General features: G+C 44.0%; 1 protein-coding gene across 1 annotated transcript in view; it reads left to right on the forward strand.

The window, feature by feature from the left end:
- The window catches only part of MSH3 (mutS homolog 3), a 91,502-nt gene that overhangs the window by 8,208 nt on the left and 59,893 nt on the right, over positions 1 to 23,401 (forward strand). Inside the window, exons 7-9 of the mRNA XM_054287602.1 lie at positions 76 to 221; positions 1,209 to 1,375; positions 22,620 to 22,732. Coding sequence (XP_054143577.1) covers positions 76 to 221; positions 1,209 to 1,375; positions 22,620 to 22,732 — 426 coding nt within the window. The remainder of the gene's footprint in view (positions 1 to 75; positions 222 to 1,208; positions 1,376 to 22,619; positions 22,733 to 23,401) is intronic.

Raw genomic sequence — 23,401 nt, forward strand, 5'->3', positions numbered from 1 at the left:
TACAAGACTTAGGTCTGGAAAGACCTGTGAACAGTCCACCCAAATCCGTGTAGTATTTTTTTGAACATTTGTTACATGTGAACCCTTTGTTGAAGCTGGATGATTCTGTAGATGTTGAAGAGGTAGCAGCAGATGTCCCCGATAGCTACCTCCTCTGCATCTGTGAAAGTGGGGACCACCTGAAGGACAGGAAGAAAGGTGACATTGTTGCAGGCATTATGGTAAGTTAGTTTCTCAGGAGTCAGTATTTTAGGGTCTGCGTGGGGTTGTTTTGTTGTGCGTTTTGTTTTTTTCCTGGGGAGGTGGGTGGCTACCTTGTTAAATTCATGACTGTTCTGTCTTTCAGATTTTATTTTGCGGGGGAGTAGGAATTGATTTTTTTTTTTTTTTGTATAAAGAGGCACTTGAGGTAAGATATCTGTGTGTGAACTGTGATGGCTTTATATTTGAAAACTTCAGAAAAGGTATGGAGTGGATAGTTGAACATTTATCAAACTGGTTTTGCTCCTGTTTCACTTGAAAATGTATTAGTATTTTAACCAAATACATTAGGGAAATAATTTGTTCAGATGCTTTACAAATTTCAACGTTTAAACATTTTTAGGGTTAATATTTTAAAGCTTGAGAGCACTTTTTTCCTCTACAAAATACTATTCTTTAGAGGAAGAGACTTTCGAGTTACACTTCAGATTTGTATTGGTGAAGATTAAACCCCGTCCTGTTTAACCAGCAAAACACACAGCAAAGCCCAGTCAGCTGGTGATGAATTAATTAAAAAGTGTCTTGATTGTGTCTCTGTTTGAATGTCATACTGCTGCTGGGAGAGAACAACAGAAGCAAGTGTTCAAATTCCAGTTCGAATTACATGTGCATTTCATGGACTTCAGTTCGTAGATTTGTCTGGTATTAAAACTTGAGCAGTGGTGGACTGCTAACAACAAAAGCACATTTACATTTTAAGGTATTGTAAATTATTGTTGCCACTTCCCAGGACAAAGCTGTGCTAGTGTTTTGAGGTTATTGTTGTGTCATGGGTTTGAATAAAAAGCACATTCAGGTTTTTGGATCTGCCGCTTTCACTGCGTGTGGGTGTGCTGTATAATTTTACACCATAGATTTTGTTTCCGGTTAACAGTTTGAGCCACTGAAGCAGTCCCTGAAAATGTGAATATCCACTGGATATATGTGTGCACATTTTTGTTTGGCAGGCGATCCAGCCAACCACAGGAGAGGTGATTTTCGACAGTTTTCGGGACGGTGCTTCCCGCTCGGAGCTGGAGAGTCGGGTTCTGCGCCTGCAGCCGGTTGAGATAATTCTTCCATCTAGGCTGTCAGATCCATCTGAAAAGCTCATCCACAGTATAACCTCCATGAGGTGAGTTCTGTGGGGTTCTCTTTCCCAGAGCCAGCGTGGAGCTGACATCCAGGAGCAGGTATGGATTTGTAGTTCTGTCGTGGCCCTTTCCAGAGTGGCTGCGGTTTGCTGCTGGGTTCAGAACTTCCCAGATCCCACCACGTTCTGGGCACTTGCTCCTGAGTTGTGTTTAGGCTGAAGTTCATGGCTTCTGACTGGCCTGTGAAAGATTTGTACACTTAAACATTGTCTTTGTCATGGTCCTGCCACCACACTCCTGATCACAGGATCTGCTGGAATAATTTCCAAGCTCAGTAATTTACTTTTCAGATCTGAAAGAGGTGCTATGTGGCTTTTTTTCCCCTGTTTGTCATAGTTTTGAGGTCTCTAAAAGACACAAGACTTCCTTTTCTATTACTGTAGGTAGGTGTATAAAACCTTTGCAACTGGTATTTGGTACTGTTTGTCCTTTTACACCATCTTGGACTGGGGTACAGACACCTGGAAGTATTGTGACTGATCATGTCTTTTCTTTGAGTTCTCTTGGCATGTTTCTAGAGGAAATTTGTTACCTGTTTTCTGCATCACTTTTTCTGTGTAGTAAAGCCAGAGTAGCATGTAACTTCTAGGGTGATAGATGAAAGATGGAGCAGTGTTCTGAGCAGTGTGGATGAAATCTTGCAGTTGCGTTTTTTTTGAGGAAATTTCAGTTTTCCACTTTTTTGTTTTTAACCATGCTGTTTGGGGCTGTAGAGAGCTGGTTTAGAGCTTGGCATTTCAGTTTTGAATGAAGTAGTCATTCTGGTATGAATTTGGGAGAGTGGTTGGGATTTTTTTTCCTTTGTGTTTTTTTGGTCGTGAACAGTAGAGAATGTTAATGAGTGACTTCTCATTTTTATGAAGACAAAAAATGCTACCCATTAGCTGATTTTGTGAACAGGCATTAGTTTGTAGTTTTTTCACCTTTCTGGTAATTTGCTATGCAGCTTTCCAGCCCAAATACCCTTAATTACGTGAGTGTGACAAAAATAGAGCACATTATTGCCATACACCTCAGTAGCCTTATTTTAAAAACAATTCTTCGTGGATTTTTTCTCATACCAGAGATTAAACCACTAGAGGGCCCTGAAGTATTTCATAGTAATTTAAGTGATTTCAATATGCTGCTTTCTTGTGCTTTTAATTAGGTTTGGTTTTGTACAGCAGTAATTTCATTTTAATGCATACTGAGATGTCTGTAGTATTCAGGTTTGGTTATTGGCCCAGTATCTGGTGATTTCATCTTTTAGCAGCTTTTTCCTAAAACCTGTGGTTGAGAATCTTCCATGAGCTGTAAAAAGTTTAATTTCCATAATTTTTTTAGAACTAAAGCAGTGGGAACCAGATCTTGTGGTTCAAGAAGGGTCTTCATCTCTTTGTGTGTTAGGGATGCAGCAGAAAAACACTGGGATGATGAAAATGGGGGGTAGAGATGGGAGAGAAAAGTAGTCCCAGGAGACTAGAGGTTGGGAGAGAGAAGAGAAGAGAAGAGAAGTCTTTCTACTCTTCCAGTGTAGTGTGGAAGTTGCAGGAGATTTGGTGCTGGATGTTGTGTACCAGAGCTTGGCACTGAGTGAGCAAGGTGATGTGGCCAGCACAAAGACTGTGCTTATGGTTAAGAATGAATGAAATAAAATGTTGAGCTAAGATAAAGTGCTGCAGCTTTGTGAGAGCAGCCTTAATTTGGTTCAGTGCCCCTTTATGCTGACAAGAGTCAAAACTCTCTGTGCTTCCCTTCAATTTCTGTGAGGGTTTTTTTTATTCTTTGCTTTTCTAGGGTGGATTTAATGACTAGAAAATACTATTCAAGCACACTGAGCTGGGGGCCAGTGAAGACCCTTCCCTCAAAAGCAAAGCTTATTTTAAAAATAGGTTACGAAAAGTGGTTTAAGACAAACTGTTCTGGTGAGTACTGTGCTGCTCCCAAACTGTTAGTAACATCTGTTTGCAAGTGCTGACCTGCCTGGAGCAAAATCTTGTCATGGTTTTAATTTCCTTCTTTCTAGAAAGCAGAGAAAAAGTCTTGCCTTCAGAAAATACTTTCATTTTTTTCCTAAGAACACAGTGTTTTGTACTCCCAGTTCTTTCTAGTCAAGAGTCTGCGCCCGCCCTCCTGAACATGTTGGCTGCTTTAAAACCTAGCCTGTATTGGTCTCCTCACATTGTCTTTGAGGCTCCTTTGGGATATTTTTGGTCCTCTCATGTTTGCCCTTCCTTGTTTTGTTGAAAAATTCAGTGCATTTTCAGCGTGCTCCATTCTTCCTCTTTTTTCCATTTGCCCTTTTTTTGCAGTGTTTCATTCTGTAGCATTCTGGGACACTCTGTGGAAACACACTGCTCACGAGCAGCTTTACCCCACAGCGTTTCCCCCAGGTCTGCACTGTTTGGTTGAGGCTGCAGGTGGTCTGTAGCTTGTTGCCTGTGATAACCCCAAGGTTCCGAATATGGGGTTCAGGTTTTTTGCTCTCTCCTGGTGCTGCAGTAGCCTTTGGCTTGGAGTTGGTTCCCTGTAATTCCCTTGTCCTTTAGACCCATTCAGAGCTAAACCTCATCCTCCCTCTCCGGGCATGGTGGAATCCCTCGAGTAGCTGAACTTCCATCATTATGTTCAACACAAGCTTTTTTAATTTGTGTTTCAGGACCTCTGCAAATATAATTTCAAGCTCTTTCTGCTAAGTGCAGTGCTAATGGCCGTCTGGTTTAGCAGTGGCCTCTGCTTTTAACTATATTGGGTGAGGTCTCTGCAGGTTTGTTCCTCTCCTGTTTCTGTCATGGTCTCTTAGAGCGAGCTGTAGTGGATTTATTATGTTTGGTCAATGGTGCTGTTCAGTGCTAATTGCTCTCATGGACAGAGTTATGGATTTATGTCGTCAGTCAAGTAGAAACTCAGCTGGAATGAACTCTTGACTTGTAACTGTGTACAAAATGCTTTTAATTTTGTGGTCTTTATATGTGACTGCTGGTTGTTCAGATCAGAGGATGCATTCATGTAGTTAACACTGAGGTTTTTTTGGTGTTTTTTTTTTTTTTTTTGTGAAGGGCGCGTCCATTTATTTACATAGCTCAGCTCCTGAGGTTTGTAGGTCAGCAAGGACAGGAAGGGTTGTAGTGGCAAAAACAAGACCCCAAAGGGTTACGGTGGGAGTAAACAGCGCTGCACATTAAGTGGTGAAACAGAGGAGTGGAGAGTGTCTAAAGGGCTGGTGATGATAAAAAGCAGTGCTTTCATGGTTTGTACAGCTTGTAATGTTCCCATGGACTTTTAAGTGAAAGGCAAGCTGTGACAACCATCTTGAGAATGTTTTGTGTCAATGGAAGCTGCACGCAGTTAAATTTGCAGCAGGGAGGAAAAAAGCAACTGAAGTGCAAAACCAGCATGTGAACTGTTTTCTGCAAATACAAACCCCAAAAGCATCAGTGAACAGATACTTACTGACCAGAGAGGTGTTTTGCACTGCTGAGAGTCCAGCCCATGGTCTGTGCAGCCAGCTGCTTGAGGTGGTCATGTCAGAGCTCTCCCCTTTTAAATGGACAGGGGAAAAAAATTCCCCCACCGTGTTCTCACCTCTTGCAGTGGCCTGGAAGAGTTGCTGGATGGTGTTTTTTGGCAGTTTGATCCTGTCTCAGTCAGGATGCTGCTGTTCTCATTCATTGTTTCCTGTGGCACTGCAGGTGAGGGAAGTGTGGGGCTTGCGTCTTGTTTGACAAATTCCTCAAGAGTTTAGGTGTATTTTTCCACCACGCCTGCCTGACTGCCTCTCACAGCTTAGGATGTTCTCCAGGTGGAATTACTGTCCCCCCCGCCCCACACACACATGCAAGTGTTGCTGCAGTTGAAGAGGCAATTGCAAAGCCCTATGTCAGAATGCAGTGCACTGTTCTTACCTGGATGATAAATTAGATTAAAAATGTTAGCAATGCTTTTTGCAGCCACAGCAGGCCTCTGCAGGCCCTGCCTTGCCCAGCCCTTGTGTTTTTGTAAACTTCCCCCCAGGCCAAAGCTCTGATGAGCTTCCCCAGACTCACACCTGGCTCAAAGGTGCATTATTTCTCATGTGGCTGCAAAGCATGGAAAACATGCTGTGTTCAGCAGCTGCATTTGTGGCATTATTGCACCGATTAATAATGTTCATGGGTGTGGACTTCTTTTCCCTCCCCTCCATGTGAGGTAGAAATTATTAAATGAAGAACAATTAAGTCTTGAGCCTTGATGCTTGTCCAGTTTGTGGGTGTGAAGAAGTTAACTTTTACATAGGGAAAAACCCCTTACCTTATAAACAGAAGCAGGAAAAATAAAACTGCAAAGCCTTTGTTAGCATGTTTTGGCAACTGTTTGATTTATTTTTACAGGACAGATCAGAAACTCTAGGAGGTGACAAGTAAATTGTGGTACTTTTTTTTTTTTTTTTGGTCTGCTCTGGTTGTTTCTTGTTTTTTCTTTCAGTATATATTCATATGCTGTGATTTTTCACATATTCAAATGGCGAATGAGTCTTAAGCTCTTAAAACTGGTGTGCAAGTTTAAATCTTTTTTAGCAGTCTATGAATGTTGGCATATTTGTTGAAGTCCTAGTGTTTTGTTTTAGCAAGGACTGCTTTTTCATAATTTATTCAGCTTTGAAACTGACTTGGGACATAATTCCTTTCCTGTGAAGCAGTGCCATTGAGAATACCTTGGATGTGTAAACTTCTCAAACATTACTTCTTCCCCCATTTCCTCATTGTTAGGAGTTAGAAATTGCCAGGAATTAGAAATTCAGCATTTTTAATCACGGCACTGATGTCAGTGAGGCTGTGGGAGAGAGGAAGGCTGAGGCTGTCTGCATGTTTGACATGCAGGCAGCAGTGATGTGGAGTGAGGAGAGTAAAGCTCTTGTAGTCCTGGTTCCCAGCCCCTCCTGAGCTGGGCAAGAGAGAAAGGCCACGATTTTTTTTATTTTTAATAAACCCAGAAGGTAATGGTTTTCCTAATTTTGAAGAGAATGAAACTGCAGTGGGTTTTTAAGTGCCATCAATCTGCTGAACTGCAGAAAAGAACAAGATTAATCTTTTGGGCTGTCTTTCGCAGTTTAATTCTGTGCTTGACTGAGAACGTTTGTCTCTTTTACTAGGTGTTCTTTCCTATGTATGGCAGAGGTAAGAGGCTTTTGGAAAATTAGATTCCTGAGCAGTGTGCTTTAGGCATGGACTCTTCCTCTGGGAATTTGGAATAGTACAAATGACTGTTAGATGTTCAAAATTCATGTGAATATCTGCTAGGTTCTCAGTAGAGAATTTGGAATCCCTACTACTGTAATTAACTATATATTGCATAGCAGCGCAGTGTTCTTTTAAGCAAAAAGATTTTGTGTAAAAAAAACAGCTTTCAGCTTATGTGAAAGAATTTCTACAGAGGGAGATAGATGTACTTAAGAACATTTCCTAGCAAATATATTTGAGTGTATTCCTATTTTTTGTTGTGCCTGTCTGGCTGGCTTCTCTCAGGTGGAAGATAGCTGTTTGCCCCTCCATCCCTCCTGCCTAGTGTTTTACAGCTGTGCTGCTCTTTCTGGAGTCTTTGTCACCTCCTCCTGCCTCTGTCCTTCTGTTTATGTGTCTTGGGTGTCCCTGTCCCCATTCCCAGCCAGATTCCAGGCATTCCTGGCAGCCTGGCACTGTCCTGCTCCTGCAGCCCCCTCTGCAGAGCTGAGGCTGGACCATGGGGAGGGTGCAAGTGACACCCCTCCAACCTGCCTCATCTGTCACATGCCCTGGGCACTGCAGAGGTACGGAAAGGAAGGATAACTCTCCTGAACAGCTTTCTGGGCAGCCACCTGCCCTCTCACTGCATGCCTTCCATTGCTTTGTGGCTGTGCCTCTTCGTTTTTACTGAACAGGTCTTGTCAGGGCTAGAGGAGGAACCAGGAGAGCACTGTGAAGATCAAGTGGTGTTCGTGTAATCATAGAAGGCTTGGGTTGGAAGGGGCTTTTATAGGTCATCCAGACCAACCCCCTGCTGCAGGGCAGACCAGGTGGGTCAGAGCCCTGTCCACCCTGGCCTTGAATGTCTGCAGGGCAGCCTGTGCCAGGGCCTCACCACCCTCGTCGTTAAATACTCCTTCCTCATATCCAGTCTGAATCTGCTCTCTTGGAGTTTAAAATGTCTCAACAGACCTACTGGAAATTCTGTCCCCACCTTCCTTATGGGCCCCCTGTAAGCACTGAAAGGCCACCCTGAGCTCAGGTCAAAGTTTCTCATGCCCAGGTGAGCGATGGCGGCCGCGGCAGCCTTTGGTGCCGGCAGAGCCGCTCCATCCCTGTGCCCGTGCCGGAGCCTCCTCTGGCCCGGCTGCAGCAGCTGCAGCTCCTTGCTGGGCCGGGCCGGGGCTGGGGCAGCTCTGCAGGTGGGCTCTGCCTGAGGGGCAGAGGGGCAGAATGGCCCCTGCCCTGCTGCCCCCGCTGGGCTGGGCCCGGCACGGGGCTCTGGGCTCGGGGCTCTGGGCCCAGCACGGGGCTCTGGGCCCGGCACGGGGCTCTGGGCTCTGGGCTCTGGGCACGGGGCTCGGGGCTCTGGGCCCGGCACGGGGCTCTGGGCCCGGCACGGGGCTCTGGGCTCTGGGCTCTGGGCTCGGGGCTCGGGGCTCTGGGCCCGGCACGGGGCTCTGGGCTCTGGGCTCTGGGCCCGGCACGGGGCTCTGGGCTCTGGGCTCTGGGCCCGGCACGGGGCTCTGGGCTCTGGGCTCTGGGCCCAGCACGGGGCTCTGGGCTCGGGGCTCTGGGCCCGGCACGGGGCTCTGGGCTCTGGGCTCTGGGCCCAGCACGGGGCTCTGGGCCCAGCACGGGGCTCTGGGCTCGGGGCTCTGGGCCCGGCACGGGGCTCTGGGCTCTGGGCACGGGGCTCGGGGCTCGGGGCTCAGCCCGTTACGGGGCTTTGGGGTCCCAGCCCTGCCCCACAGCACCCAGGACTCCTCCAGGGCTGCTCCCTCTGCTCAGCCTGTGCTGGAGCGAGCCCTGACCCAAGGGCAGGTCACTGATGTCCACTGGGACTCAGCCTTTGACCACTGCCTCTGGATGTGCACAACCAGCTGATTCCTGAACAGTCCATCCATCAAACCATTCCCAGGGCAGTGCTGGGTTTTTTTTAGTTGCTAGACTAAAACAAACAAAAAAACCCCAAAACCACCAGAAAGCAAGCTACAACAACAAAAGAACCGCACGCAAAAGACCTCAAAGCTAAAACAAAAGGGAAAAAAACCACCTCCCCCTAGAAAAACCAAACAAAAAAAACCAAACCCAAAAGAAAAACATATTCATTTGACAGAAAGGGAGCTAGGAAGAGGAGGAAAAAGCCTTTAATTTAAGGGAAACAGTTGTGTAGCTGTCAGAAATCCATACTTAGAGTATTAATTGGTTTGTGAAGCTGTTTTAATTGTCTGAAAAGATAGCACATGAATTTGCATCTTGAAGTGGAGAAGTTAAGCCTCCCCATAAGGCATCCTGTGTATATTGCCAGTACAGTGCACTTGTTATTCCTGATGGCTTTGAGAAGAACCCAGCTTGTTTTGTCTGTGAAAGGTAGCATTGGGATTGGTGCTTAGAGTTAATCTAGGTGGAAATAGCACTCTGGATGTGAGAAATTACACGTGGCCCAACTTTTGGACCCAGCCAGAGTCAGAGCACAGACCTGACCTGGCACCAGAATCTGAATGCCAGTGCCCTTGGGCTGCCTAAGCAAGGAAATGCTTTCATAAATATCATCAAGTGCGCTTGTGATTAACTCCAATTAAATTGTATTTTGGAATGCTTGTTTTGGAATCTGCTGTTCAGTACTCAAAGCCATAATGTAATTTTTGAGCCATGGCAGAGGGGAAGCCATGCACTCTATCAATTAATCATCCTGTGGTGTATAATTAGCACACTATCAGATGTTATTAATTGCAGAGTAACACGTTTGGTTTTTAATGTACTGAGGAAAGGAGCCCCAGAATGGAGTTTCAGCAGCAGCCCTGGAGTGCTGCTGGTGGGTTAAGGAGTTGTGTTCCCACAGCCCCTTTTGATCTGATCATGGCAAAAGTTTTTGTGGCATCACAGAGAGCTGCGGCAGGAAATGGAGACCCACAAACACCAAGAACCCTCTTTCTTTTCACATAACCCTTTTTTCTGTTTGTTTTTTAAAGAAAGAGAACTTGTCCTGAGTGTGGCCACGATGAGAGTAGTACATCTGAGCTGGCTGTTGAGAGAGGACTCAGCAGGGTCTGAAGTCCCTCTGCTGCAGCCCAGGCACAGGAATGATTTCAGAAACATGAAGGAATTAATGTATATTAATAGGGATGTGCTTTCAGATACTTCTGGCTCATCACTGACCATGAGCAGAATCTAGACCAGGGCCCTTCATGTCAGGCTGACTGAAAGGAATTCTTGGGATTTTGTTGGGAACATTCTTTATAGACAGATTATGCCAACAACTTCTGGTATTTTAAAACAACGACATACAACTTCAGGTTTAATATAACTTCCTGTAGTTTGAGAGACAGGTATTGAACAAAAAGAAGGTTATGTGTCTTGTGAACCTAAGTACTTTATGTGACAAAAAAATGCAGTTTCACTTAGTAGTTTTATGCCTCTACTCCCAATATTGTAACCATTTAATTTGTTGGTAATAATAGAGGATTTATTACTCAGTTTCCTTAGGTCTTGAGTTACAAAATCTAATAAATTGGAGTAAGTATCCATTGTCTGTAGAATTAAGATGCTGGTTTTTTTCTCCAATTTTTGACTTATTTGAAAAGCCCCAGGCAGAACAAAGACAAAAGTCTGCTACCTCTGTTTTCAGCTCACTTCTCCAGAGATGATGTGCAGCCTTGTGATACTTAAAACTGTATTTTGAGCTGAACCATTGCCAGCCCCCAAAGCATAAACATTAGATAAATTGAATTTCAATTTAGAATTCTTTCTTGGGTTTTTTTTTCCTTAAAAGCATACCACTTGGCCCAAGCTGCTTTCACCTTCTCCCTTGAAATGTTGTTTTTTTTTTTTCCATTTGTAAAATAATTTAGGTGGCTTTTTGCAGTCGGCTCCTTAATGGTAAATCCTTGGAAAGAAAGAATACATAGTGCACAGCATGTGTTAAGTTGTATGCCAAATTAACCCATGGGAAGAACTGCCTTGCTTTTTTTCTTGTATTTGCTTTTCAGAGAACAGGAAATCAAGCTAAGTAACAATTTCTGATGAAAACATCCCACTCTTGGATTACAGGAATGTGGAATAAGACTAAAATATTTTATGTAGGGAGTATAATTGTTAACACTCTACTTGTATTTATTCTGTTAGAGATGTGGCTGTGTTTAAGCATCTTTGTACACCTCACAGGAGAGCCTGAAATGATTTGTTGAAAAATTAACAAGTTCAATTCATCACATTTGATGGACTCTTAAATCAGCTTATCAAAGGAGACATTAATTACAAGTGTAATTGACCAGCCAGATGTATCCCGTTCTCTGTCCAGCAGCCTCTATTAAACCATTACAAAACATTCAAAGCTCTTTATCTGAGGGAGATGAGAAGTTGCCTGTGCCAAATTCTGCTTTAGCAGAGGGATTTCCATGGTGTTGTTTGGGCTGAGGCTGAGCAGATCTTCCTGCATGGGCAGAGTAGAATTATTAAAAACTGCATGCCATTAATGCTCATTCCCAAAACCCTGAAGCCTGTTCTGGTTTTTGAGTGCAGAATGAAAGCAGTATTAATTGCCAGGTTAACACATATAACAATAAAGGCTCCTGCTCTTTTGTGTCTTCCCTTGCTTTCATTCAGATTACTTCCTAAGGAGTTTCTTTCTCACTTCAGACTGGGATTTAGTGTTATATTCACCCCCCTACTCACATCTTAAAAGTTTTGTTCCAAGTGCTGCCATGGTTTGATAGCATTGAAGGAGAATAACTCCAGTAATTGCAAAGAAGAAAGGAGTGGGGCTTAGAGTAGAACTTTGCCTATTGTGTTTGTATTTGAAGGTGTCTTTGTGAGCTTGGAATTGGGAGTCTTTTTATTTTAATCATAGGTGGAGAGCTCAGATGGAGACACTGCTGGAAGAAAACCAGGGGCAATACAATTTTCCAGCCTCCTTTGGCTGTGAGGTCGTTAGGGACAATGCACTGAAGCATCACGCAGCTGGATCTTTCTTGGAAAAGTGTGAAAAGTCTTTGCAAGGTCCAGTCCATGTACAAAGGCAAATTTATACTGGTTTTTGAAATGTCTTCTGAAGAGTGGGTTTGATTTTTAGGACGGAGCTGTTTAATACTTGGGGTTTTTCATGGTCTCTGATGACGTCTGTAATTGCAAATGCTGACGTCTGGAAAATCATGTTGTGGCTTTAAAATTTTTATTTCTGTAGAGCAGAGAGTACTTGAATGTGCTAGTGTCCCAAATGCTGAGCCTCCAAATTGAGGAGAAAAAAGGGAAGGATGAAGTAGTTACATAATCTATCATATCCTTTCAGTTGGAGTTGGTTCAAGTGGTTCTGTCAATGGTGTGAGAGGAGAATGAAATGTGAGCCGTGAGTTACACATGCCAAAAACCAAAAAAGAGAGGCTTTTGCCACAGTGTGGTTGGATATTTGTCTTGAATGGTACATCCTCCAGTTCCTTGCCCATTGATAAGGGAATAAGAACATATCTCTTACCTTGTAGGTGGGTGATGTTCTCTACAGGAGCACATGCTAAGGGAATTCCTGCATGGACAATCCTTTTGTTTTCTGAGTCTGTCCTCATCTGACATATGCTGTAGCCCCCTAATAATGGAATGCAATCACCATGCTGGTTTTCTTTTCCTCTACAGCCTGAATGAATGTATTTTCCACTTTTTATTTTTTTAAACGAAGGCTAATACCCAGAGGAGCAGGTATCCAGAATTTTCAGATTTGGATACAGATCATGTACTTGTTTTCAATATAGTTACTTATCAAAGATAATAATTCAGAATATCTGTGAAAAAAATATCTGGATAAAATTATCAAAATCCTGAAAATATAGTTTTGATTTTTTTCTCCTTTTTTTATTATAACTTCTTAGAATAAAGAATTAAAGAACAATTGCAGGTCTTCTGCCTGCGTGCCATGTGTAATAACCCACCAGCATAACTTAAAAACGCAGTAATGTGTACACTTTCCTTCCATGTTTAAACTAAAATGAGGTATTATGGCCTAATTCTGATTTTATTTTTTCTGATTAATTTGGTCTGTAATCTTACATGATGCCTGAGCATTTATCACCAGTATTCAGCGGGGTGGATTTTTATCTTTACTTGTTTTGTGTAGTTTTTGTGGGTTTTGTTTGGGGTTTTTTGTTGGTTTTTTTTTTGTTTGTTTGTTTGGGGTTTTTTTCTTTGGCACCTGGGTCCCCTCCTGGGTATGAACCCAAATCCCCTGAACTGACATCATTTCATTGCGGTGATGGGTGGAAGATCCTTGCAGAGGCAGTGTGCTTTCTCACTGAGGTCTGTGTTGGGCGTTCAGTGCTCCTTGTAAATTTCCATAGCAGTTCTTGTGATTAAAGAACAGGAATTATGTTTCTGACAGTTCTTGGCAGGTATAGTGGCGGCAGTGTGGGAGATTAGCTCAGAGTGATTTAAAACAGAGACATGGATGGACCGTGTCTGTCACCATCTCACTCATTTCTTACATAATCATTAGAAATGATGTTTCATAAGCTAGTGGTGACTCCCATTCAACTTCCTAGTGATGTTTTTAGTCTGTGTAGAGTGTCTTTTTACCCATTACCGGGGTAAATCTGATTCCTCCTTCAGCAGTAATCCTGTATCACAGAATCCCAGGATATTTGGGGTAGGAAGGGCTGTCTGGGGATGATCTGGTGCATCCCACAGGATGGATGTCTCCACACAGGGACACTCCAGGCCCTCCCTGGGCAGCTGTTCCAGGGCTCTGCTGTCCCTCCATGCACACCAGTTCTCCCTCCTGCTGCCCTGCCCTTTCTTTGATGGCCGCTGCTGCTGCTGCTGGCACTGGCAGCACCGAGCAGAGCCCGGCCCGTGCTCTGGCAGCCCCTGCAGATGTTGGGGGGCATTGATGGCATCCTTGGCAGCGTTCCCTTGTGCAGCCTGCCCAGCCCAGAGATGCTGCACAGCACAAATCCTCTCTGTGCTTCCCCTGGAGCCTCTGCAGCAGCTCCTGGTGTCTTTCTAACCATTGTGGGTTTTCTGTGGCTGATACATCCTTTCAGCTTTCAGCTTCGTTTTGAGGTTCTCTTCAATCCTTATTGAAAAAGCAATTAACTGGAATTTAAGATTCTTCCCAGAAGTGTGTTGTGTTGTAGCTGTCTGCTTCTAATTTTTAATTGAACAGCCTTGCCTAGGAAACGCTTTTGTTTTTTGGACAAAGCGCTGTGTGTTTTGCATATGTATGTGTATGACCCACGTAACTTCCACTGTTTTGAAGGCCAGTGCAGTTTCAGATATGTTGAAATTAAAATGCCTGGGAGATTTTTGTGCTCACTCACAGCATAATGGAAGGGGGGATAATTAAAATAATTGGGAAATATCATTAAGCATTGAGCTTGGCTTTGTTCAAGCCGAATTTAGACTGTTGCTTCTGCTGCTGGAGAAGATGGGTCTTTGAATAAGATGTTTTCTCCTGGCTGTTTCCTCCATCAGCTTGATGCTAGAGAGGGGTTGTGATGGAGGGCGCTGATGGCAGTAGGCAGAGATTTGACAGAAGCACAATGGGCACGTCTTCACTGAGAGATCTGGTAGGTGGGGGAGCCTTTGCAAAAATATTACAGGAGAGACAGAGGAAAGTGCTTTGTGCTCCGAAGTTTCTGCTGCTGAAAATGAGAACGTTTTGTGTTCCTGTCAGTCGGGACAAGCATGATCAGACAGCACGTGTCCCTGTGGAACAAAGAGCTGTGCAGTCACTTGGGGAGGCTGTGTGCCTCGCTCAGGGTGCTGGGCCTTCTCAAGAGCTAGTGGAAGTGTTGCTGTTTAGAGCAAGGTGGTAGTCCACACTTTTGTGTTAGAATCTCAAAACTAGTTCTTTCAAGGCTATTCTGTCATCTTTTCCTTTGCTCTGCCTCTCCAAAACTTCTTGGTTTCTTTTGGTCATATTCTTCTTATTATCTATTTATTGATAATATTTTTGAAGCACTTCAAAGTCTTTTTTTTTCCTAAGTGATGCAAGGTAAAGTGGTAACAGTCTTGAGTTATATAATGTATAATACAGAACTCAACTGTACTGTCTGCCAACCTATTGTCTCGTGCTGTAGACTTGCTTTTTTCCCCTTTTGCTAAAAAAGCCTTCTAAAAGGTTTGGTAACTCAAAAAGAAACTGAAATAGTTTTAAGTGGTGTCCCCAGTGAGTGTGCTTGAGCTTGCTCAAAAAATCACCAGCAAGGGTGTGAGCAAAAGTCAGATTTAACGTTAAGCTGCACAGTGGTAATGTGAAGAATGGAGAATCAGAGAGGGGTGCTGTGGCAGTCAGGAGGTGCAGTGATGTAAGGACACAGAGCTGCAGCTGCACAGCAGTTGAGACAAGACACAATAGTAAGAGATAGTGTTGAATTAAATGAGTAAATACTCCCTTTTTGTTGTTTGCTTGCCCAGCTGTACATTGTTGTATGAAGTTTAAGGCCCACACTGAAAGAAAATACAGTGAATGATCCCACCTGATGGGAAAGAACACAGATCATTAACATTTTGTTTACGACTTGGCACAAACTTGGGTGACATAGGGATGTGAAATGCTCCATCCTTGAGGACAGAAAGGGGGGTTGGGATTTGGAAATGATCCCAAAAGCACGACGAAGGGCTCATGTTTCATGGCCTGTCAGTGAGGTGCAAGAAAGAGAGATGGGGAGAGCCATCCACACCTGATTTTAGGACACACAGCAGAAATGTGCAGTTTCATTCCTGTGCGTTTTTCATCTTTGCTGTACAGACATGCAGAAATACTTGTATTTATCCTTAGGGATAATCCCAAGGTATTGTGAGAAGATGATTGGCTCTGTGTCCTCTCTCCTGCCTCGCTCCCACTTTGATTGAGAAACAGCTGTTGGTCCATCGTGGGGTATGATAGAAAGAGTATTATTTAATCAGTGTGCGTGTAGTATGGCAGATCCTGGGCAGGGTTTTCCTGTGCTTTACTTTGTGGTGTTCTTGTTGCCTTGGTTTGTTTGTTTGTTTGTGGTTGGTTTTTGTTGCTGTTTGATTTTGTTTCATTGTAGTTGGTTTGTTTTTGATTTGGTTTGGTATGTTTTTTTTTGTTTGTTTAATTTGTTTGAAGCCCTGCGGGTAGAGGGACTTCTTCTGCTTGGCATAATCCTGACTGGAGGAACTGCTGATTTTGGGGACACCCTTGTGCAGCTGGCTTACCAGCTGATTTACCTGGAAAGAGGAAAATTATATTCTGCAAATGTTAATTTAAAGGTATTATTACATTCAGGTTAGTTTTTGAGTGCCAAAAGTTGCTTTATTGCTGGAAGTGCACCATTCATTGTTTCTGGAATGCCTTGTCCAAAGCAGGCAGATTGATAGAGCAGAGATTTTAAGATCTCATTCTAGCTCTCTGGAAGCTGCCTTTTAAAAAAGGAAAGAGGACCTGCCTAGGTATGTGAATTTTGTTTTCCCCTTTTGTAAATTCTACTGTGATGAAGCTCAGTAAAATGTAAGACAATGGATCAATGCCTGATTCATTTCCTAGCATAAGGCACATCTCTGTCAGGCTGCAGGGGGAAGGAGCAGTGGGACAAGCACAGGGCAGATTGGTCCAGGCTTCTGCTGAGACCAGACCAGCGCGAGCTGCATCCTCCCAACATCCATCGTGTTCTGTACAGCTTCTGCAAAACACTTTTTAACTGCAGACACAAGTTCAGCTTACCTCCCAAAATGTCTTTTCAGTGGCAGCCTCCCCACGTCTTGGATAAAAGCAATCTGAGCTAAGAACAAAGAGCCACCAGTATCATATCAGGTAGATCATAATGAGCAGACAGCTGGGCATACCCGAAAATAAACACTGGCCTTAGCTGAGTGTTCCTGTACACATTTGCAATATACAAATATGTATCTGTATATATAAAGGAAAGTGAATATTGCTGGAGGTGAGGGCTGTGCTGGCTCTGCAGAGCGGTGTGATCTGATAGCTGCACAAGATAGTTCCTGTTAAGCAGCGCTGGTCACTGGCTGGGAGCTGTGCTGGCACTGTGATGGGACTGGTTGGATGATCTGCTTGATAAATTGAGCCTTGCACTGTGGTAGAAAGAGATTTTAAAGATAGGGGTGTTATACTGATTGTCATCAATCATATTAAAACTAGCGTGTCACTATAGGACAGGAAGTAACACAACATGGACATGCAGCTCTCTCAAGGTAAAAAAGAGGGAAGTTTAATTTCTTACTCCAGCATTTACAGATTTCCAAAAGTGACAGTGGATGGGAGGGTGGCAGTGCCACCTCTCCAATGACACTGGACAAACCAACAGTGCATCAAATTTCTCTTCCTCCATCAAAGAATGCAAAACAATGAGTGATTTACATAAAGTGAGAAAGTTTGTTGCAAGAATGTAAACATCAGAAGATTTAGAAAAACTTAAAAAACCAGGGCGACACCAGTAAACTCTACAAGCGTGGGGAATTGAATGGAAAGAACTTCTGCATCAGAGGTTAGGGTTTAATTTGTCCCTCCCCGTGTTTGTTCACAGCCTTACACGACGGAGAAAATGAGTGCGTTTCAGGGGTTTCTCTGCCACGTTGTGAGCCGGTTTTTCTGACGCTGTTTGTGGCCGCCCCAGCCTCCCAGCACGTTTGAGGGGGCTGGAGCTGTGCTCTGTGGGGCTGCTCGGAGCGAGCGCTCGCTGAGCTCACAGCACTCACCCCATCTCGCAGGGCGCCCTGCTCAGCCCCAGAGCCGCTCGCCCGCCGGCTCTCCGAGAGCTCTTGCCTGTGAATCATGCTCTGCACATCACTCTGAGGACGCGTGGAGCTGGCAAATAGCCTCTCTGAGATCAAGCAGGTACAGCATCTGCGTCTTCCCCGTCCGCGGAGCCGGCTCCTCTGCAATTGAGGGAAATTAAAGTGACGTGGTGGGATTGTCTGGGTTCAGCCTTGACTATTGCTCATCCTGGCTGCTCCTAGGTGCTAATAATAAATAGTTTCCTGGCAGTTGTTGATCCTTTCTACTTTCCAAGACATGAGTGCAATGTGTCTCATCCTGTTCTTGAGACAGGCAGATGGAAGACGCCTGAAGAAGAGTTCTGTGTGTGGGTGCAGAAGCTGCTGGAAATGCAGCTGTGCTTGTGTTTTGTCCTGTGCTCCTAGTTCTGCCCTGACAGAAGGGATGTGGTCTCATGCACAGCCCTTTGCTTTTCTCTATCTTGCTTACTCCATTTCTTTGGCAGCTCCTGCCTCTGAGTTCCTAAAGCTAAAAGAATGTTTTCTTAGAATTCCTTGGTTCCAGGCTTCACGCTTGTCAGTGTGGTTGGAGTTCTTTTCAGATGTAGTTCTTCCTGAGAAAATCAGAAAATGTGTTGAGAAATGTTGGTAGTTCAGATGGAAAAAGGCAAGCAAAGAGTTTTTCTCAAGTTTTTCTCTCTGTGTGTTTATATATTTGTAGGTGTACGTGCATGTGAGCAAGCAGATACACATGTGTGTGTATGTATAATAAAGTGTGTCAGAGTTGCTTCTGGGCTTTTCAGCACCTTCTGGCATTCAGGAGGGGTCTGGATGGGGCATTTTAGAAGCTGGAGGTGCTGTGGGTTGCTGTGTTGTATGTAACATTCTGATAACACCATGTGCTGATTTCTGTTTGGTTTTCATGGACAGCAGCCGTTTGTGTCAGATACTCAGAAAAGGTGACTGTGCTGCTGTTTTTCTGCAACAGCAGTCCCCATCTCTGGCATCTGAAAGCTGCTCAGAGCAAACGTGGGGAAACACTTGACTCTGCCTGCAGAAAAAGCTGTGCTTCTAAAAATGTGTGTGCTCGGTGCCAAAAGAACAACTGCTTGGAAATGTCCCTGAGGCTTTGCCAGAGAAGCTGCTGCAGCTCTGTGCCAAGGCTCACCCAAAAAGGGAGGATGGTTGTTCTCCATTTCCACAGACACACTCAGAACTGAGCCCCCTTGATGCCTCAGGTTTTAGCTTTGATATTTTTCAGGTTCTGTGCTGCTTTAGTGTGTGGGTCTGGGCTCCATGTCAGGGGATGGTGAGCTCTGTGCACAGAGCAGGGAGACAAAACAATTCCTGCTCCAGCTGGGCACCAAGGACAAATGACCCAAATCTCAGCCCAAGAGCACAAACACCGTGGGCTGGAGAGAGAAAAACAAGCAGGGTGGGACTGCAGGGGCTAAAGCTGGAATGGGACAATGAACTGCAAGGGGCAAATGGAGCAGAACTGATCCCAGGGACAGACCCCGTGCCCGGCCGTGCATTTTGGGGCCATTTTGAGTGCATTTTGTGACCATTTGGGTTCATTTTGGGGCCATTTTGGTTCATCTTGGGTGCAGCCCTGGCTGGGCTCTGGTGCTGCCCAAGGTGCATCCATGGAGGAGATCTTAGAATAAATCCAAGCTTTATTCTGGAACTCTGTCCAGCATCACCCTGATAAAGCATCACCCTGAGCTAGGAGAGGCTGGGTAACAAAGGTAATCCACTGGTGACAAGTGAAGGAAGGTCAGTTTCTGCCTCTTGGGACTTCTGCTGCTCACAGTGACCCCAAGCTGTGTTAGAAAGTCTCTGTTCCCAGCCCGGGGCTCAAAGAAGGAGTCAGAGCTCTTCATTTCTCAGTCTCAAGGTTGTTTATTGTTCCTTGTCTATAAAATTCTTTCTCCTGCCCTGCCCAGGTCCCTCCAGCAGGACAGACAGAGGCACTCTGCCTGCCCCAGGGCAGTGTTGTCTTTTTATACTAAAAACTACCTGTGCAATATTTACAGTTACTTCCCAATACCCATCACCTGTGTTAGACACTGAGCTTCTGCTCTAAACCAATCCAAAAGTGCCAACATCACCCAGAAGATGGAGGCCAAGAAGAAGAAGGAGAAAGGCTGGACATGCCCAGATCCCTCCATCTTGCCCCCTAAACCCCAAAAAGATATTTCCACTCTGTGATAAATTCACTGTCATTCGACATAAACTTTTGTGGCTTGTAATTCTTCATATAAAGGTTGGTAATTGTTTTTACCAAGGGCTAAATCAAAGGCACAGGGGTCTTGGGCTCTGTGCCAAGGTCTCTGAGGCCCCTGACAGGAGCTTGAGCCCTCCAGGGCAGCCAGAGGGATTTCCTGGGTTCCCACATCTGCCAAGCATGGTGATAAGGGAAGGTGACACAGTGTGCTTGGATATCTGAAAGGACTAATGCATCCAGGTTGTCTTGCCTTGCTGGGCAGTGCTGGCACTTTTTCCCTGCAGAGTGGGGATGACCTGTCTAATAAGTCTTGAAGAAGTTGTACAGGAAAAACTGAATAAGTCATTTGTGCTTTACAGGTCTATGCTTAGCATCAGAAGTAAAAATTTTATACTAAATTTTAGGAGCAGACACCTTCCCAAATTCTGCATCATTGGTGTCCTTGTGTTGTGCAGGGAAATTTTGGTCAGTGCACCCCTGCATTTGAATGCACTAAATCAAAATGGGCAATGCAGAATAAAGGTAAAATTCTGCAGTTACTTGTTTGCCTTAGGAGGACTTACTGAGCTTTAAGGAAACTGAGTTTGGATGTGTCTGTTTTTCAGTAAGTCTTTATTCACTTTATGCCTGTTTAATTGTGAATTGTAGAGCAGCAATGAAGTGGTTCCTGCTTTATGCAGCAAACTGCAGTTAGCTCTTGTGCTTAAACCAAGCTCATTCCTAATAAAAGATTTTGTTATTTTTTAGATACCTTCAGTCAGTTTCTGTAAATTAGTTTTATTTATGTTGTTTCCTTTTATCTTCTAGCATTTTCATAAATGTTTTTCTTAAGAGATCTTTCTGTCAAAGTAAGAGCACTCTTTATATTTTTCCTACAGCACTTGTTAAGCAACGAATTTTAGGGTGATGCATTGAATTGTCAGATAAATAGAGGAATTAAACCCAGCAGTGCTGATCCTTTTTCACTTTGCCAGCAGGGTGACAGATAAATCAGTCCCTCCAGTAACAGGAGTAGGTCAGGATGCACATGTCATGTTATACATTACTGCATTACAAAGGAAAATGGCCTTTGGTGATCGTCTTGCTGCACATGAAAACCTTTGCAGCAAACTTTGTTTTCATGCATCTTGTTAAAAATTTAGGTTTTTTTCACGCATTGAATCTGTAACTTTCCAAATTTTTTTACTTTATCTAAAACATCAGGTGCATACTCTTCAGTCAGAATGTCATATATATTTGATGTTGCTGTATCTACAATACAAATATTAAAATATTTGAAGATCACTGAGTTAGTAATTTTAAGTTAGTGAATAATTGTGAATGTTTCTCATTCATTGAGTTGGCAAACAGAAATACTGTCAGAAGTCACTGAACATACATTGATTGTAACTATCACATTCCAGAGTTTGTGCTGAGGAGTTGGATACATTTGCTTATAAAAGGGAAGAAAATCAAATGAATTTAAATTACAGCAATGAATGTTTAAACACTAGAAAGGAAACAGGTGTGGCATGAACCATCCAGTGAAATTTTTATCGTGGCATTGTTAGTGGTAGTGCCTTGCGTGCTTCACTGTGCACAGCAAATGATGAACAAGGCCATCAAAGGCGTTTTTTCTGACAAGAGACAGGGGGAAATGTGGGAAATGGATTTATAGAGACTTCTCAAAGCCTGACAGAAGGCTCACACAGTGTGCAAACCTTGAGACAAGAAATGCTGGCTCAGAAATGCCATGGAATGGACAGACATTGCTGAGAAAGAAATGGAGCTAGAAAAAAGTTTCAAAAGGTGACCTTGTAAATAAGGCTGGATACTTTGGAGAAACAGAACTGTGAAAGATGCACTGTAGCGGGACCCACAAGAGGTAATTTTAGATAATTGCTTTAAGGCATCTACAGCACAGTGTGGCTAAAGCTGACAGGCCAAGAAACTCTTACAGTGTACTGCAATTAACAAATAGTTAACTTCTGATTGTGATGGAGTGAATTATAACATCTGTACTGTCTCACCGTTCAAATGAGACTGAAAATGGAATAAAAATTTTGAAAACACCTCTCAAGTTGTCCCATCTCTGGGTCGTGAAAAGGTATTGTCCAACACAAGGGGAAAAAGGCAAGGAGGAAAACAGCTGACTGGGGTTGGTGTTTTCCTTTGCTTGAAGGATGTTTGCTCCTCCTGAGAATGGTTGGGGAGAGGGGACTCCAGAGAGTGTAAAGACTGAAAACTTAATTTGATCAGCCAGTTGAAGGCAGAGCAGGATCACTGAGCATGTGCTGGGACAAGTCAGGTTAGTTGGACACGTGTTGTGGAAATTAACTCTCCTTTTTGAGAGCTGGATGTATTGATCCTTTCGGGGGGGGGGGGGGGTATGTGGAATGTGAGGCAGAAAACCTGTCTGTTTTTCCCACCATGAGTTCTCCTGGGTGGGTTTTTAACCAGCATTATCTGTTCAGTGCTTATCAACAGCTGTGCAAATTGCCATGGTAAGGCAGCGAACAATCTTAATTCCAGCCGCCGGTTAGGGAAAACGGGCAGTGGGGAAATGCTGCATCTTGTAAAGTTTGGTGTGTTTGGTGGTGCTGTTAACGTGGGAGGGGCTGCTGATACAACTGATACAATTGATATAACTGCTGGCAGGAGAGGGTTATCCGCAATAACCCATCCTTAGCTGCCTAGACTGCAGTAAGGCTAAAAGAAATCCAGCCCTTTAGTTCTACAGCATGGAAAAAAAAATCTTCCAAAGGATAATTAAATATGGAATGGGATGGGATAATAGCTTAAGTTTGATCCTCAGAAGTCTTTAAGAAGTGATAAAGCAAATACTTGCTATGATTGGTGAAGATGTGTTAGTATCTACCTTGCAGGTGTGTTACACCACCTCTTGCTGTCTCTCTTGTGGCTGTGCTTGCTGCTGTTTGGGTTTGCTTTATTTGCACTTTCACAGAGGTTAGAAGAAACATTTAAAAAAACACACCATGCTTGGAAATGTTTTCAACCTACTGTAACAGCTCATTTCTTAATTCCTTACCCATTCAACTCCTAACAAAGCAAAGACAAAAGAAAGTGCGCCTCTGTAACCTCCTTCATGAATGGAGTGTAAAAACCTGAAAGTCATTTTTTTTTCCTTTACAGGTTACAGGATGACAGAATTAGGTTAGAAAGGATGGAAAACCGCAATTTTGAGTACAGCCATGCTTTCCAGAGGGTTACTGACTTCTATGCAGAAGAGGTGCCTGGTACTGCAGGTATGTTCACTCAGATTTTTATGCAAAAGAAGTGCCTGACATTACAGGTCTTTCATTCCAAATATCTTTGAAGCATACACCCTGTTAGCCTTTACAGTCACACAGGCTTTTGGCCACCTTTGCTTCATTCTCTGCACAGTGGGATGTCATTTTGAGCTTGGTGGAAAAGGAACATTATTTAAATAGAAATGAAGCAGGGCCACCATTACTTTTTCTCATAGCTTGAAGGTGTGTTTTTAGGCAGATTTAAATTTAAACATACTTAACAGCTGAGGGGGATTACTCAACATCTGAAATATTCCTCAGGTTCACAGAATCCTGGGATGTTTGGGGCTGGGATGGCTCCACACAGGGACACTCCAGGCCCTCCCTGGGCTCTGCTGTCCCTCCATGCCCACAAGTTCTCCCTCCTGCTGCCCTTTGTTTGATGGCCACTGCCACTGCTGCTGGCACTGGGCACCATTGAAAAGAGTCTGGCACCATCCTTTGACACCCCTTTGAGGTATTTATATAGATTGATGGGATCCCCTCTCAGCCTTCTCTTCTTTAGACTAACCAGGCTCAGCTCCCAGTCTCTCCTCATGAGAGGTGCTCCAGCCTCATAATCATCTTTATGGCCTCCACTGGAGCCTCTACAGCAGCTCCTTGTCTTTCTGGAATCTGGAGTCC

The sequence above is a fragment of the Melozone crissalis genome, unplaced genomic scaffold (genome assembly GCF_028551555.1).
Source record: "Melozone crissalis strain CALT ecotype California unplaced genomic scaffold, PUWL_Pcris_2 ptg000060l_1, whole genome shotgun sequence".
Lineage (NCBI taxonomy): Eukaryota > Metazoa > Chordata > Aves > Passeriformes > Passerellidae > Melozone > Melozone crissalis.